Here is a 17788-nt window from a genome sequence, read left to right as displayed (position 1 = left end):
CACACAGCATTCAGAGGAAGACTGAATCTTAAGGAAATGGAAGTGGCGAATCCTGGAAAAAGACGAATGGATATAGAAGAAAGTGTCCATGCAGCAAATCCTTCTGTAAATGGGAATCAGAGGCACAATGCAGGCTGAAGTATTTAATCCATCAATAGCGATTCCAGCAGACAGCGGCGTAGCGCTTTAACATCAGGGTCAGGCCTGTGACTACCAAACTGTATTTACTATCTACGTGATCAGCATGCACAGGCATTTTGTTCAGATCAACAACAGGAACTGTGTGTCGAGTCTCGAAGGAATCATGTACTGCTCAGATGTTTCTCAGCAGACTCAATGGAGATCTCAACATGTGTGTTTCACGAGCAGAAACAAATGAGGCAACTGTTGAGTATAAAGCCTAAAAGTATAGAGTGAAAGCGTAGAGCATGTCTCCGATCATTCACTCATTCTTATATTTATTAATGTTTAGGATAATAAAAATAATTCAATATAATTCATAATAAATTATGAGATCTCATGAGTAATCATTCTATTGTTTTCTTTTTTCTTTTTTTCAAGTTACAATGGCCAATGAATATTCATCGTCAAATTGTTTGAAAACCAAATTATCTAGGAAATATAAATAGAAAGTTTTTGAAAAATTACTAATGACATATATTTTATTTTCTCTAAAAACCAATGAGATTATATTGAGGGAAAAAAAAAATAATAAAAAATAATTTATAAAATATTTATTCCTTATATGATCTGATATGATATATATATATATCATATATATATATATATATATATATATATATATATATATATATCATATCAGATTATATAAGGAATAAATTATCTAGAACATTATAATTTATAAATAGCAATGACGTTAGATAAAGAAAAAAATTTGATGTTTCCTTAAACCTATCATCAAATACTTTCCAGAATAAATTATCTATGATATTTTAATATGAATTTACTGACAGGATCTTTTTTAATATTATCTCAATTGTTTTTGCTTAAAATAAATTATGAGATTAAACTGAACAAATGTAAATGCTTATGTCTCATTTGCTAAGACACAAAAGCGATCTCAACATGATCTATTTATATCTATAAATATAAAAGTATTACTTTCTTAAAAAAAGATAAAATAAATAAATACTCTTGATTATAACTTTGGTAGAATAAAATATATATAATAGAAATAAAATAAAACATTGCATTATGCGTCCTTGAATATAAATATATGTATTAATTTCTTCATAAAAAATTACCCATTATTATATTAATATAATATTAAATAAATTTATTACTACTATTAATATTACAATATTATTAATATTACTATATCATATTTATATTTTGGAATATTTCTCATTCAGTCAAGACTAAATGACCGGGGCTTTTATTAGAAGACCTCCAGAAAAGAGTAACAAAGTTTAAATGGAGAAGTCCTGCTTCTCACATAATATGCCAAAATCTAAAGTCTGAGAACTTAATATGAAGCTTTTGTTATCTTGAAACCAAACCCACACACACACACACACACACACTTAGAAATAAAACTCAGAATGGCTCTCCACCTGATCTCATTGCCATCCAGCTTATAAGAACTGAGATTTTAAAGAGATCTCATTTGTTATTTTTCTCTTTTGTCCTCTTTGCTGACTTTGTGTTTGGAGTCAACAGATCTGAAGTTGAATGCTTATACAAGAAGGCAAAGTACAGCTATTAGAGAAGCAAACATGCAGCAGAGGGTTGCGTTGTGTAAATGAGATGCATTTGTCGGGGCTCACATCAGACAGGTACATTAACTAATGCCGAGCTGTTAAAGTACGCCACTAATTTTAGCGAGCTGTCAAGTAATAATTGGGGAGGATGTGTTCGCAGTTCCAGTGTGAATATGCACACTACCATAATCTATTTGTGGAAATAATTTTTACAGTTGAGAGAAGAGGAAATAACTGCCTGCTTCCCGCAAGAGATGGTTTAATCGCTGTTCCAGGCCTTCGCTATTTACGTGATTGAGTGGATGTGAACGGAGAAAGGTGGCAAAGTTCAAGTAAATAGCTTGCATTATTCACTGAGAATACATTTAACAAACAGTAATTAGAGGGCAAATGCAAACGGGGATGCTCGTTATCTGGCAGTTTTTCTGCGGTACGGCTTGTTGACTTGTAACGAAAGCGCTCTTCGGTGAATTATGTATGTCCCATTTTCAAGCTTTCAGGTCATAGTAAATGTGCTCTCTGTACAAGAGGAAATCCATTTCATTTGAGCACCTTTATGACTGTATAGTCATTCAGAAACTCTCTCTTTCTTTCTCACAGAGGAAACAGACTTAACACTTACTAAGTGCCAAATTGGAGTAAAAATAGATCTGCAGGTAACTTTATTAGCAAGGGCAAAATACATTTATACTGACTTGTTAAAATTACATTCTCAACCATACCTGTAAATAATTATAGAAATACACACTACCATGCAAGTTTGAGGTCAATAAGATTATATAAAAAAGTATCTTATGCTCACTTAAGGTTCCATTTATTTGATCCAAAATACTGCAATATTGTGAAATTTTATTAGAATTGAACGGTTTTCTATTTGAATATATTTTAAACTGTAATGTATGAAAAGCTGATTTCCAGCATCATTACTAAAGTATTCATATTGATTCAATAATATCAATATATAATAATAATTAATAATAATAATAATAATAATTTTCCACCTGGCACTGTGGCAAAAAAAAAAAATAATAATAAAATATTTGATATTGCATCCTTGAATAAATTATTAATTTCTTCAAAAATAACAATAATAATAATAATAAAATGACTGTAACTATGATAAAATAAAATAAAAATAAAAAATGCTGTGAAATGATTAATCGTGATTAATCGCATCCAAAATAAACGTTTGTGTACAAGATATGTGTGTGTACTGTGTATATCTATTATGTATATATAAATACATACACACATTCATGTATATATATATATATATATATATATATATATATATATATATATATATATATATATATATATATATATATATATATATATATAATAGTGTCCTTAGTTTTACCATCAGTTCAAGCCCGAAATGGGAACAGAGTCGAGTAACAGACACAGTGATGAAGCTCGTGTTTGCAGTACACAAGCCACTGACGGTTAAGACAGCTGACTTCACTGTGTGACTCTCTCTCTCTCTCTCTCTCTCTCTCTCTCTCTCTCTCTCTCTCACACACACACACACACACACATACACACGTGACGTGCAAAACTCTGCATTTGATCAGTCAATAGCAAATACTTAAACTAATAACAAAACATACTTACAGTAGTGATTCAGAAGTGCCAGATTGTCGTAGCAAAGTCAGAATTACCTCCTCTCACAGGTTCATGAAACGGTCGTCCATAAAATGTGTTGCTGTTCTTTTGTAAGTAATCTTAAGGATTCCTAAATGCATCTACTTTCAGAAAGCCAAATAAAGTGCTTTTGCTTTCGTCTAGAAACACACAGCATCTCCCTGACATGGCTGCTTCATGACTAACTGTGGTTACTGAAACCATGCCTTCTTTATTTGCGTCAACAGTTGGGTGGCATTATGCAAATATTTCCACATAGTGACGTAGAGATGTGGGAGCATGTTTGAATGAGCTGTTTTAGGGGGGCATGGCAGAGTCTTAACCTTGATAAAGAATATCTCTTTGGATTTGAAACTTTAGTCTTTGCAGACTTTTACAGATCTTCTTTATTCACCAAGAGCTTGTAAAACTCCATAGAGAAGGGAAAAATTGAAATCGCCTCATATGACCACTTTAAACACTGGCAAGAATTAAAAAGAAATGCGATTTATAAACTTTAGTGGCGATGTGACACTGCGCTCAACTGTGCAAGTGACAATTCAAGTGTCAACTGTGCAGCGTGCTGCTCACTTATAGACAGACGCGATGTGTGCTGATTTAAAGCCATTTGCGTATTTTGAGAGAGAAAGAGATAGAGAGCATGCTTGCAGAGATTCACTCATGCTGTTTGTGAAATTACGTCTCACACAAGGTTTTTAAATTACTTTATAAGTTATTTAATGAAGAAATATGAAGGTGAGTACCTCACCTTCAGCATAATTATTTCACTTGCGCCAGACAGAGACATTGCTGCTGCATGTCATGCCAAACATCTCACAGCAGCGTCATCAGCTTGAGATCGTTTTTTTTTCATATCTGCATTTTTATAGCAATAGCGATCGGTAGCCGATCAATCGGAGCACCTCTAATTTCCAGTTTAAAGACTCTCCTGCTTTGATTTGAGGAATTTACTTGTGTCCGCGGGTGTTAAACATGTGAGCCGATAATGGAGGGATCGTTACTTCAGCGACTGCGATGTACTGCCTCGCTCTGAGGGACATCACACCACCATCAGCCTCTGACAGCCACCCGAGCTAATTGTGACAGTTCAACGCTTAGATCACTTTGTGCGCCGCTAATTCAATACCTCAGGCATCATTTTCTCCATTAGAATATGCAAATACACCCAACTCTGAACATCACCTTGCTTTTTTGTTCTCCTGCTCTGTCCTCTCCTCACCCACCCACAAACACACCTCTGTCTGTCTCTACGGCTGAGAGTGGTTGAATAATGTGTCAAAGGGACAAGTGGGACAGAGGAGTCTGGGATTAGGGAAAGTGTGTGTGTGTTTGCATATGTGCTGACAGGGTGCGTCTTGAACATATTTGACGTTAAAACGTACAATAAAATAAATAAATAAATAAATTTCAAACCTTTTAGAAATTAAAAGCAAAACAACATGTTCAAAAAATGTTTAAAGTCAACATGGTATGTTTTGCAGCCCATTTTACTTTCCTAGTGTGACAAATATCAGAAAAGGCTATTTTTTTAGAATAGAATATCAGAATTAGTGCGTGTGTGTGAATTTAATTATTGTGATTTTGTTATTTTTTTAAATATTTTTTTTTAAGAATAGAAAGTTGAAAAGAACAACATTTACATGACCCAAAACTTTTTAAATATAGACAAAATAATTTATATTGTCCAAATATATTATAATATAAACCTGTTCTTTTCAATTCTAATTTTATAATATTTCTATTTTTGTTGTATTTTTGCTCAAATAAATGCAGCCTTAATGACTGTAACAAATATAAAACTAAAAATTAACACACACACACACACATATATATAGAGAGTATATAAATATTTAGAATCTGGCCCAATTGAAAATAAACATTTATATACATTTTTATGCATATGTTTATATATTAATGTACACAATCTGGCCCAATTTAACCCCCGTTTCACAGGTGAATCAAATGATTAGATTCTGATGAATGGTTACAAGGACCTTTGAAATGATTATTTATTATTTTTCTTTGGAATAATATGCACCAGCTGTTCACAATAAGACCAGTAATGTGAACTGAGAACATAAACAGGTCATTTTTTAATTTCATGCTGACTTTAAAGCTGCTTTATGTAATTTCTGTGCCACCGGCCTATAACACTGCCAATAGGTTTTGATAACATAGCCTACTCATCATAAAACACCTAAGCAAATCGTGCAACAAAACCGCAGGTTTAGTGCCAGAAAGAAATGGACGAAGGCAAACAAATGAAAATGAAAATGACTAAAGAAGCCGATTTGAAAGCCAGCCGGCTTGAGCTGGAAGAGCAAGTTCATTTACTAGTGGCTTTCAAATGATCTCTGATTGCAAACACTTCATCTGCTAATCATACACCACAGGTTAAAGCACAATTTGACATGCTGGAGAGTTGAATGGAGCCACAATGTTTGCACTCTTCAGACGCATCGTATCATAAATAACTACACACTTCAGTTTTAAGACTTTTCACAACACACATACAATAATAAAGGAGCACACGTCTCTTACCCCATGTGAAGGATACGTGAGCCAGCCCCAGTCTCCTGATATTTTGGTTGTGTCCAGGAGATTCACTGTAAATTGAACACAAAACACGTTTTATCATATGTTTCTTTAATTTATTTTTTTTAACCTTTATTTAACCAGGAAAGTACTCGTTGAGATTAAAAATCTCTTTTTCAAGAGTGTCCTGGCCAAGATAGGCAGCAGTACAACCATACATACAACACAGAATACACAATTAAAAAAAAAAAAAAAAAAAAATTTGCATAAAATAATTTACCAAAAGGCTAAGAAAAAAGAACTTAATAAAGATGTATTATATGAAAACAACAGTTAGTTTGTTTACAGATAATATAGTTTCTCCTAAGTAGGTTTGTCTTGTTTTAAAGAAAATTTAATACAATAATAAAAAATAAAAATATAAAAATAAAACAAGACAAAATAACAATTAAGACAATCATTTCTTCCAGTGTAGTTTATACAGGGGTCCACATGTAGCATGATGAAGCATGTTAAGCTGTAGCATTGGCATGTGCAGTGGGCCGTCCCACGGTTTTATTGATGACCAGACACTTATAGCCTGTTTTTCGGTACGAATCAAGGTCACCACAAAACAAGCATTTTTTTTTCTCTGTGACTGTAGCTGAGGGCCAAATCATGCTACATTTCTTTCACGGATAAACACTGTAAACTGTATTTTCCTGCTCCCATCCATCTATGAAAGACGAGAGGAGCTGCGCATCTGGCCCTGAGCTACCGGCGTGACACTTGACGCGGGAAGCTGTGACAGATGCGCCCATCTGTGCACGAGGAGGAGTCTGCATGAGCCACTCACCTGACCCAGTTTTACCCCCATAAGCCCAGACACCCTGAATGCTGCTTTACATTCAGTGCACCCATCTAGTTGGAAATGGGTAAACAAGGAGTCACCTTCAATTTGAAAAAATGCCAACTGCCACATGGATGTGTGTCGGGTAGAGCGCTAACAGATAACACAAACTGGCTTCAGCATCCCATAGGTACCACAAAACAACAAATTAAGCTTGCCGTTACCCCCACATTCCACTCATTACGCCTATACGTGGCTCAAACACATTGCTTTTTTCTTTTGGACAATGTCGTGGAGGTCACATTCGGGTTATCGTTGTGATCAGTTTCACGTTTAATTGAAGGTTTAAGAACTCATTTTTTGTTTAATGTTAAACTTTCACAATACAGCAAACCTGCTTGACAACAGGACTATGTCATCAAATCTATCCAGACAACCATCAAGAGACATTTCCACAGACCAGTGATCTGTCTGACTACTGCTGTGTCTGTCATTATGCAGGGAAACAAACATAACAGACTGATCTTTATTTGAGGGAAAATGTTTTTACTATGAAACTTCAAAACTGTTATGAGCCAAGCAATCCTCAAAGTCAGCAAAAACATACCTCCACTGGCAAATGTCAGAGGAGACGTCTTCATGATGGGATGTTGGGAGGGCTCATTTTTGGGTGGACTATCTCTTTATTTAAGGTTATTTAGATTTATTCTTTGCCTATTCAAAAGGAACTGAATGCATGAACGTGAATTGACCGTATAACAGAAGAACCACCCATGTACATCAGGCCCCAGGTGAGCTTTTTTTCTTGTATTTTACATGTAAAAGCAACACAGCACTCTAGGGAACCTTTCACATTTTGTTCATTTACAGGCTGTGCAATTTTTTTTTTTTCAATTTCTTTTAAATGTCATCAACCTGGTTAATTTTCTACTTAGAGAACTTTATTTTAGCTCTCTCTGATCTCTCTCTGTCTCTGTCCCTCGCTCGCAGTCTGTAATCAGCAGTATTATTGCACATGTGATTGGATTTCTAATTTGGAAAGGCTGCTTCTGATGAGAGCACTGGGTCAGAAAGTAGGAACAGATGGCCTCTCTCTCTCTCCTTCTTGGTTTCCTTCCCTCTCGCTCTTTGGCTCCTTCGTAGAAAGCGGTACTAACTACAAGTAGTGCTGATACTAACTTAACATTTATCCGTAGTGTGACAGTAGCACAGCTGCTTTCGAAATAGCGATGCCAAGTACACACTACAGGACAGAAGCTCTAGCATCTGCATGTCAACATATTTTCATACACTGGAAGTGCACTGGCAATGACACTGTGCAAGTTAACTACATTCTGGGGCTTTTTGTCATGGACAAAAAGTGAGGGTGACAAGCTTCTGTATGTGTGTGTGTGTGTGTGTGTGTGTGTGTGTGTCAATGTAGCATGACAAAACCTTGCTTTTTTGTCACTCTGCTTTATGCACTTGCAAACACACCCTCCTGAAACTTTGGGAATCTGGTTTGTTTAAACAAACTAGTTTGTCATACTGTCACACTGTCTGGTCTCTGTTTCCCTGGGTGTCCAGTAGTGGTCTCACTTCCCCATAGGCACCTCACCGCAGGCACTACAATTCCCACAAAGCCTTGTCCCTTCATCACAGTAATTGCACTCAGGTGTCTTCACTTGATAGTCATTACCCTGCCTATATATCCGGTCTGTTTCCTATTGTCTTTATGGAGTCCTTACTTTCCGTCACCTAGTTTCCTCGTCCTTGAGTTCCTGTAGTGGTCCAGCGCCACTGCCCAAGATGGCCGCCGGCCCAGCGCCACAGCACAAGGTGGCCGCCAGACCAGCGCCACTGCCCAAGATGGCCGCCGGCCCAGCGCCACTGCCCAGGATGGCCGCCGGTCCGTAGTCATGGCACAGCGCCTCTACACGGGATGACAGCCACAGTTGACCCTCCAGAGTCGAGTCAGGTTCCCGTTGACCCCCCCAGAGTCGAGTCAGGTTCCCGTTGACCCCCCAGAGTCGAGTCAGGTTCCCGTTGACCCCCCAGAGTCTAGTCAGGTTCCCGTTGACCCCCCAGAGTCGAGTCAGGTTCCCGTTGACCCCCCAGAGTCGAGTCAGGTTCCCGTTGACCCCCCAGAGTCAGGTCAAGTCACCGTGGACACTCCATGAACTGTATGTTCACTGTATGAACCAGGTCACCAGTGATCTTCATGAGCAGAGTCAGGTCACCCATGTTCCTCATGAGCAGAGTCAAGTCACCAATGATCTTTATGAGCAGAGTCAAGTCACCATCGATCTTCCTGAATCCAGTCTAAACTCTGCGGAACTACCAGAGCTTCTCCACGTCTCTGCTGAACTATCAAAGCCTCTCCACGTCTCTGCTGAACTAACAGAGCCTCTTCACGTCTCAGCCAAACCCTCTGAGCGCTCGACTGATCCTGTCGTGGCCATGGAGGCCACCCTTAACTTGTTCATGTTCTCTGTTTCAAACTTGCCTATCCAGACTTGCTCTCATGTATCATCGATCCCACTGTGGTGGTCTTCTTCGCCGCCCTAGTGGGCTTCTGTCTCGGCCGCACGGCTGTGGTGGTCTTCTACGCTGCCCTGGTGGGCTTCTGTCTCGACCGCATGGATATGGTGGTCTTCTGCGCCACCCTGGTGGGCTTCTGTTTCGACCGCACGTATGTGGTGGTCTTCTGCGCCTCCCTGGCGGGCTTCTGTCTCGACTGCACGTATGTGGTGGTCTTCTGCGCCGCCCTGGTGGGCTTCCGTCTCTACCGCACGGATGTGGTGTCTTCTGCGCCGCCCTGGTGGGCTCCTGTCTCGACCGCATGGCTGTGGTGGTCTTCTGCGCCGCCCTGGTGGGCTTCTGTCTCGACCGCATGGCTGTGGTGGTCTTCTGCGCCGCCCTGGTTGGCTTCTGTCTCGACCGCACGGTTGTGGTGGTCTTCTGCGCTGCCCTGGTGGGTTTCTGACTCAACCGCATGGCTCCAGTTCTACCTTGCTCCACCCTGGATTACTGCCCTGTCGGTTCGGCCCTGGGCAACTGAATTTTCTGTCCTTCCTGGACTTGTGTTTTGTTGTTGTTTTGTTTAGTTTTTTGCCCTTTTCTCTCTGTTACCCTCTGTGGACCTGGCCCTCCGTCCCTCCCCCTGATCCTCCGCCAGTCCACCTCCCTCCTGGGCTCCCTGTTTTTGTTTTGCACTTCTTGTCTCTGTTTCCCGATTTTTACCTGGCCCTCCGTCCCTCCCTCTGGTCCACCTCCGCTCCACCTCCCTCCTGGTCTCTGTGTTCCTTGGTCTCGTCTTGGGTTCGGGTGGAGCATCTGGTAGCTGCTCCATGGAGGAAGGGCTAATGTCATGCTGTCTGGTCTCTGTTTCCCTGGGTGTCCACTAGTGGACTCACTTCCCCATAGGCACCTCACCGCAGGCACTACAATTCCCACAAAGCCTTGTCCCTTCATCACAGTAATTGCACTCCTGTTAATTGCACTCAGGTGTCTTCACTTGATAGTCATTACCCTGCCTATATATCCGGTCTGTTTCATATTGTCTTTATGGAGTCCTTACTTTCCGTCACCTAGTTTCCTCGCGTTTCCTAGTCCTTGAGTTCCTATTCTTGTTCCTGTTTGTTTGTTTATTTGTTTCTGTTTGGATTTATGTTGGTTACGACCCCGGCTTGTTTTTGACTCTGATTTGGATTACCCTTAATTAACCACACTGCACTTGGATCCTCAGTCTCCTGTGTTCCCGTTCATGACACATACACACTGTACAGTATAAATATAGATTCACCTCCAAAAGTCCGTAAATACCAAAGAAAAAATGGGATTTATAAAGTGGGACAATATCAGCAGGTCAAGTCCTTGTCCTTGTCATTTTGTAATGACACTGCATTGAAAAGGGACAATACATAAAATGTCTAACGTCTAACTCGACTTTATAATTAAAATGTGTTGGACCAATAATCTTCAAAAAAGGAATTTGTTCTGACAGTGAAATGTATATAAAATGTGATTATTATGCAAAATCATTATAACTGATGTTCAAAGATAGCTGGCAGTTATTTTATTACATTTATGCAATATAGTTGATATATATTTAGGCTATACAGTTGATATCGATTTTTGCATATACTAAAATTGGAAATATCTATGAGCAATTTTACACAATTTGCGCATGCTGCATGCCAATATACAGCCATATTACACTGCTACGAGTGTGTAAATTAAAAAAAGAGACAATGACGGAGTGTCTATAAAAACCCTCTTTTGTGCAGAACTACTTCCTTCCACCTCAGATTCAAATCTCAAGTTTTACAGTTTAACAGCTGAAGCCAAGCCTCCATTACTTATTCTAAAATGTCACTTTAGAAAAAGCGTATATTATTTGGAGTAGAGTATTATGAGACAGAGAGCTGGACTGACTGACTGATAACCTGTATCTGATCCAGCATTTATTCTTCAACTCAATCTCATATTCTCAAAAAAAAAAAAAAAAAGTTTGAATGTCCACTGAGGAAAGCGATATCTTTGTCATACTATCCTTTCATCTGTTATGAGTGATTTCTGATGACAGCGCTGCTCAGTGCATGTGTTGGCTGCATCTTACCGTTGTTAAAAAACAAAAATTAGCATCCTTTTTCAATATAAAAGTCTTTACTGGTGACTCACTCGTAAAAAGTCTCTTGTCGCCATCTAAGGGCAGAAAAATGTAACTAAGATCTAAACGAACTAAACCATTACGAACACATACATTTCTCAATATTAAATGCTATTGTTGTTTATATAAAATATTTATTAATTTAATTCTTTAATAAAAAATACAGAGGCAGCGCTCTGATATACAAATGTTAGATTAATGAGACGAAAGACTGCCCGTTAGATTTACAGAAAACAAATTATATCTCATGTTTAACCACTATAGAGACATCAGAGCCAGAGGTTGTCACGATCGGTGTTACAAAGAACCACGGGAGAGATCCAAGTGCAGGTGTGTGACTTTATTAAAGGGCAAATCCAAAGGGTAAACAGTCCAGGCAGGGTCAAAACCAGAGAATCCAAACATAAACCAAAACAGATAAGAACACACAGCAAGGGCAAGACAACGGGTTTAACATGAACATTAAACAAGGACTCCGTGACACAGACTCAGACAGACCGGGTATAAATACACAAAAGGATAATGGGGAAACAGGAGACAGGTGGGGAACAATCAATTAACTCAAACAAGGAGGAAGGTTACCAAATAAGGGAACAGGAAGTGGTAAGGTGACAGACACCGTGGAAAAGGAGGACACCTAGTGGAAACCCAGGAAACACAACCCAGACACTGTGACAGTACCCCCCCTCTACGGAGTGGCTCCTAGACGCTCCAAGACAGAAACAAAACAGAGACCAGGAGGGAGGCGGACAGGTGGAGGCTCAAGGGGGGGGGGGGGAGTGGGCAGAAAAGAAAAACATGGGGAACAGGCACCAGAATGTAAACACAAAACAGGAAGACCAGGAGGGAGGAGGACCGGAGGAGGTTCAGGGGGAGGGACGGAGGGCCAGACTAACAGAAAGGAACAGGGACCGAAATTAACACAAAAACCACAGGAAAAGAAAACATGAAGCCCCCCAGGGCGGAGCAGAAGACCACCACACCCTTGTGGTCAACGCCAGAGTCCTCCAGGGCGGAGCGGAAGACCACCACAACCTTGTGGTCAACGCCAGAGTCCTCCAGGGCGGAGCGGAAGACCACCACAACGGGGTAGTCAGGGCAAGCGCCCCCCAGGGCGGAGCAGAAGACCACCATGTCCGTGTGGTCAGAGCGGAAGCCCCCCAGGGCGGAGCAGAGGACCACCACGTCCTCGTGGTCGATGCCAGAGTCCCCCAGGGCGGAGCAGAGGACCACCACGTCCTCGTGGTCGATGCCAGAGTCCCCCAGGGCGGAGCAGATGACCACCACGCCCCTGTGGTCGATGCCGGAGTCCAACAGGGCAGAGCAGAAGGCCACCCAGTGACTTGACCTGACTCAGAAAGGTCCACGATGACTAGCCTTGTCTCTGGAAAGTCCATGGTACCTAGCCCTGTCTCTGGAAAGTCCATGCTACCTAGCCCTGGCTCTGGAGGGTCATCGGTGACTGGCCCTGGCTCTGGAGGGTCATCGGTGACTGGCCCTGACTCTGGAGGGTCATCGGTGACTGGCCCTGACTCTGGAGGGTCATCGGTGACTGGCCCTGACTCTGGAGGGTCATCGGTGACTGGCCCTGACTCTGGAGGGTCATCGGTGACTGGCCCTGACTCTGGAGGATCAGCGGTGACTGGCCCTGACTCTGGAGGATCAGCGGTGACTAGCCCTGACTCTGGAGGATCAGCGGTGACTGGCCCTGACTCTGGAGGATCAGCGGTGACTGGCCCTGACTCTGGAGGATCAGCGGTGACTGGCCCTGACTCTGGAGAGTTCACTGGCACCTGACTCGATTCCGGAGGGTCAACTGGAACATGACTCGACTCTGGATGATCAACAAGAGCTAGCCCTGACTCTGGAGGGTCAATCGGTGACTGGCCCTGACTCTGGAGGGTCAATCGGTGACTGGCCCTGACTCTGGAGGGTCAATCGGTGACTGGCCCTGACTCTGGAGGGTCAATCGGTGACTGGCCCTGACTCTGGAGGGTCAATCGGTGACTGGCCCTGACTCTGGAGGGTCAATCGGTGACTAGCCCTGACTCTGGAGGATCAGCGGTGACTAGCCCTGACTCTGGAGGATCAGCGGTGACTAGCCCTGACTCTGGAGGATCAGCGGTGACTAGCCCTGACTCTGGAGGATCAGCGGTGACTAGCCCTGACTCTGGAGAGTTCACTGGCACCTGACTCGCCTCTGGAGGGTCAACTGGAACATGACTCGACTCTGGATGATCAACAGGAGCTAGCCCTGACTCTGGAGGGTCAATCGGTGACTGGCCCTGACTCTGGAGGGTCAATCGGTGACTGGCCCTGACTCTGGAGGGTCAATCGGTGACTGGCCCTGACTCTGGAGGGTCAATCGGTGACTGGCCCTGACTCTGGAGGGTCAATCGGTGACTAGCCCTGACTCTGGAGGGTCATCGGTGACTAGCCCTGACTCTGGAGGGTCATCGGTGACTAGCCCTGACTCCAGAAGGTCAATGGTGACTAACCCTGACTCTGGAGGGTCCACGAGCACCTGACTAGACTCTGGAAGGTCAACCGGAACCTCACTCAACTCTGAAAAATCAACGGTCACCTGACTTGACTCTGGAGGGTCAACAGGAACTAGCCCTGACTCTGGAAGGTCGATGGTGACTAGCCCTGGCTCTGGAAGGTCGACGGTGACTAACCCTGGCTCTGGAAGGTCGACGGTGACTAACCCTGGCTCTGGAAGGTCGACGGTGACTAACCCTGACTCTGGAGGGTCCATGAGCACCTGACTCGACTCTGGAGGGTCAACCGGAACCTGACTCGACTCTGGAAAGTCAATGGGCACCTGACTCGGCTCTGGGGGGTCAACAGGAACCTGACTCGACCCTGGAGAGTCCACTGGAACCTGACTCGACTCCGGAGGGTCAGCTGAGACGGTAATCCCGTGCAGCGGCGCTGGGCAAGCAGCCACCTTGGGCCATGACTCTGGACAGGCGGCCATCTTGTGCTGTGGTGCTGGGCTGGCGACCCTCTTGTGCTGTGGTTCTGGAACGGTGGCCAACTTGGGCATTGGCAATGGGTTAGCGGCCATCTTGTGCTGTGGCGCTGGGCTGGCGGCCATCTTGTGCTGTGGCGCTGGATTGGCGGCCATCTTGTGCTGTGGCGCTGGATTGGCGGCCATCATGGGCCGTGGCTCTGGACCGGTGGCCAATTTGGGCATCGGCGCTGGGTTAGCGGCCATCTTGTGCGGTGGCACTGGGCTGGCAGCCATCTTGTGCTGTGGCGCTGGATTGGTGGCCATCTTGGGCCATGACTCTGGATGGGTGGCCATCTTGGGCCGTGGCTCTGGACCGGTGGCCAACTTGGGCCGTGGCTCTTGACCGGTGGCCAACTTGGGCATCGGTGCTGGGTTAGCGGCCATCTTGTGCTGTAGTGCTGGGCTGGTGGCCATCTTGTGTGGTGGCGCTGGATTGGCGGCCATCTTGGGCCAGGACTCTGGACGAGCGGCCATCTTTGGCATTGACGCTGGGTTAGCGGCCATCTTGTGTTGTGGTGCTGGGCTGGCGACCACCTGGTGCTGTGGCGCTGGGCTGGCGGCCATCTTGGGTTGTGGCGCTGGCTCAGCAGCTGTGACGTGAACAGTCTTAGGGATCTCTAGGATCTTTGACAGCGTGGAGAAATAATCCAAGAATGAGTCTGCGGCCATCTTGGGCGTTGGCGCTGAGCTGGCGGCTATCTTGCACCGTGGCGCTGGACTGGTGACCACCTTGTGCTGTGGCGCTGTGCTGGCGTCCATCCTGCCTCTTGGCGCTGATATAGCGACCATCATGGGCAGTGGCGCCACCATGGCGGGCGTGCACTTCTTCTCTCCTCTCTGTCCGCCATGGTGAGATGGTGGCTCTGACCCATTCCACACGAGCCCCGGGTCGAAGGGAGGCATTGGTTGAGAGCGATGCCGAGTCTCCTCTCGACCACTCCCTCCTCGGCGTCCTCCCCTGGTCCCCCGGAAAACCACCAGGCGAGTTCCCTCAAAACCGTCTCTCTCCCGCTCTGTGGCTGGGGATGAGACATAGGCAGACATACCGCTGGTTCTTACTGTGATAGAGTCGTTCCGTCACGATCGGTGTTACAAAGAACCACGGGAGAGATCCAAGTGCAGGTATGTGACTTTATTAAAGGGCAAATCCAAAGGGTAAACAGTCCAGGCAGGGTCAAAACCAGAGAATCCAAACATAAACCAAAACAGATAAGAACACACAGCAAGGGCAAGACAACGGGTTTAACATGAACATTAAACATAAACATTAAAGTCCGTGACACAGACTCAGACAGACTGGATATAAATACACAAAAGGATAATGGGGAAACAGGAGACAGGTGGGGAACAATCAATTAACTCAAACAAGGAGGAAGGTGACCAAATAAGGGAACAGGAAGTGGTAAGGTGACAGACACCGTGGAAAAGGAGGACACCTAGTGGAAACCCAGGAAACACAACCCAGACACTGTGACAGAGGTTCCAGAAGATCTGGCCGAGGTTAGTGTTCTCTCAGTAGGCTCATGAGCTCTTAACTGACACCTTGGACCTCACATCACCGAAAACATCAAAGCAAATTTTGAAATAAACTTAATCTTTATTAAAAGTTTCAAAAATTAAGTAATTGTAATTAAATTATATTACATTTTAAATTTTCATAATCATATTACAGTTACTTTTTATGGATTGCATTATTACAATTAGTCACATTTCATAGTAGCAGTAAATTATTCATAATTTATTGATTTACATCTATTCTTTTTCCCACTTACAGTTTTGGAAAAACTCTGCTGCAATATAATTTTAATGCATTACATAATTTTGATAAAGAGTAGAATTGTTTCCCCTTTTTGTTTTTCTTTTTTAAGAATTATTATACATTTTTAAAGAAATTAAAACATTCAACAAAGGTGTATTATACTGATCAAAAGTAAATAAATTTATATTGTTACACATAATTACACTTCTATTAATCAAACAACCCTGCATATATATAGACAGGAAAATTTCAGCACACATAATGCACTGGGCACGTTGTTGCCCAAGGCCACTCCCAGTCTACTCCTATTGGATAGGCCTTGACCAGAGTCAAATCCTTGGGAGTGAGGTTTTATTTTGACTGGTTTTCGTTAAAACCTTTAAGTTTCTATGCATAAATGTTATGATGGTCATTTTTCTCCACTCAAATGGTAAAATGACCTCAGAGCAGCATGCTACAGTATGTGTGGTAGACGAAACCATGCCATTCATTCTCACAGAAAAAAAAAACATAGAACATGTAGACTTCATATCTAAAGACTCTTTCTGAGGATTAATATTTGGTTTAATATAATATATTGTGTTTTGTGTCAACCAGCAGACTTTTGCTAGCAATTAAACATGAATTTCTCAGTTCAGGTAACACAGAAAGGAGAAAAGTGCCTTTCACCTTTGTGTTTTTGTAGTGCTATCAGCCAATCAATAGTCATTTTCCTCATACTGACAGATTTATCACAATGCATATCTGGGTAAAGTGATTTCTACAGGTATTTTAGACTACCCTGATAGTTTCACCAATTCTAATATCAACGTCCTGCTGTTTACTACAGCCAATTTCAGAAGCCCGTGTCCCAATTACACATGGAGATGCCTGTCAGCGGTGACAAATGCCTTTCCTCAACAAAAGCATCTCTGCAGGGAATTGGGTGTACACTTTTTAAAACAATTTTTAATATTTTGCCCCCTCAGAAAATATAATTTTAAAGAGTCTATCCATCAAAACCAGAAAAGTCACAGAACAGTTGTGAAATAAGTTTACAGTTGTGCTCATTCACAAACGGAGATGTCCCGCAGGCAGTGGTTAACTTTTCCATCTTTTCCTTTTACACTCTGAAAACTGTTCTCAATTTCGGTTCTTCTGGCTTTTCAGGCGAAGTGTCTATCAGACCTGAGGATTGATGGAGGGCCGCTGTTGCCCGAACACTCGGGGTCACTGACGGAGAAATTACAGTGTCTAACACGATACAGGGTGAAGCATTCGTCTCAGCAAGTTCAGAAAATGCATCACCATAGTCTCAGAACTACTGAGCACAATGCATTTTGGGAGAGAAATGTAAAGCTTTTCTTAATGAGTCAGGAATATGTACAGTATGCCATCCTGATGGGAATAGGAACATAATGTTTATCATTAGTATGGAATGTATTTTTAATGAACAGACATGTGAATGATGCAAACAGAGGAGGATTCTACAGTATATACCTGTGTTTGTTTGTTTTCTTTTGAATATATAATTACTCAAAGCACATTTTCAAATGCTCAAAGTAGGGCAGTACATTAATGGAGTTCTCTGAGCACTAATCGCTATTATTATCGCTTACGCTTAAGTTTAGGGATTTGAATTAAGTTTAATTCT

At 42.6% G+C, this 17788-nt stretch overlaps 1 protein-coding gene across 3 annotated transcripts in view; it reads right to left on the bottom strand.

Annotated features, from left to right (window-relative positions):
• Positions 1–17788, bottom strand: part of LOC132126335 (ephrin type-A receptor 8-like) — an 88365-nt gene that overhangs the window by 56627 nt on the left and 13950 nt on the right. For all 3 annotated transcript variants that reach the window (XM_059537532.1, XM_059537533.1, XM_059537534.1), the window contains exon 2: positions 5907–5971. In XM_059537532.1, coding sequence (XP_059393515.1) covers positions 5907–5971 — 65 coding nt within the window. The remainder of the gene's footprint in view (positions 1–5906; positions 5972–17788) is intronic.

Source organism: Carassius carassius, chromosome 44 (genome assembly GCF_963082965.1).
Source record: "Carassius carassius chromosome 44, fCarCar2.1, whole genome shotgun sequence".
NCBI classification, from domain to species: domain Eukaryota; kingdom Metazoa; phylum Chordata; class Actinopteri; order Cypriniformes; family Cyprinidae; genus Carassius; species Carassius carassius.
This window is presented reverse-complemented; position numbering and strand designations above follow the sequence as displayed.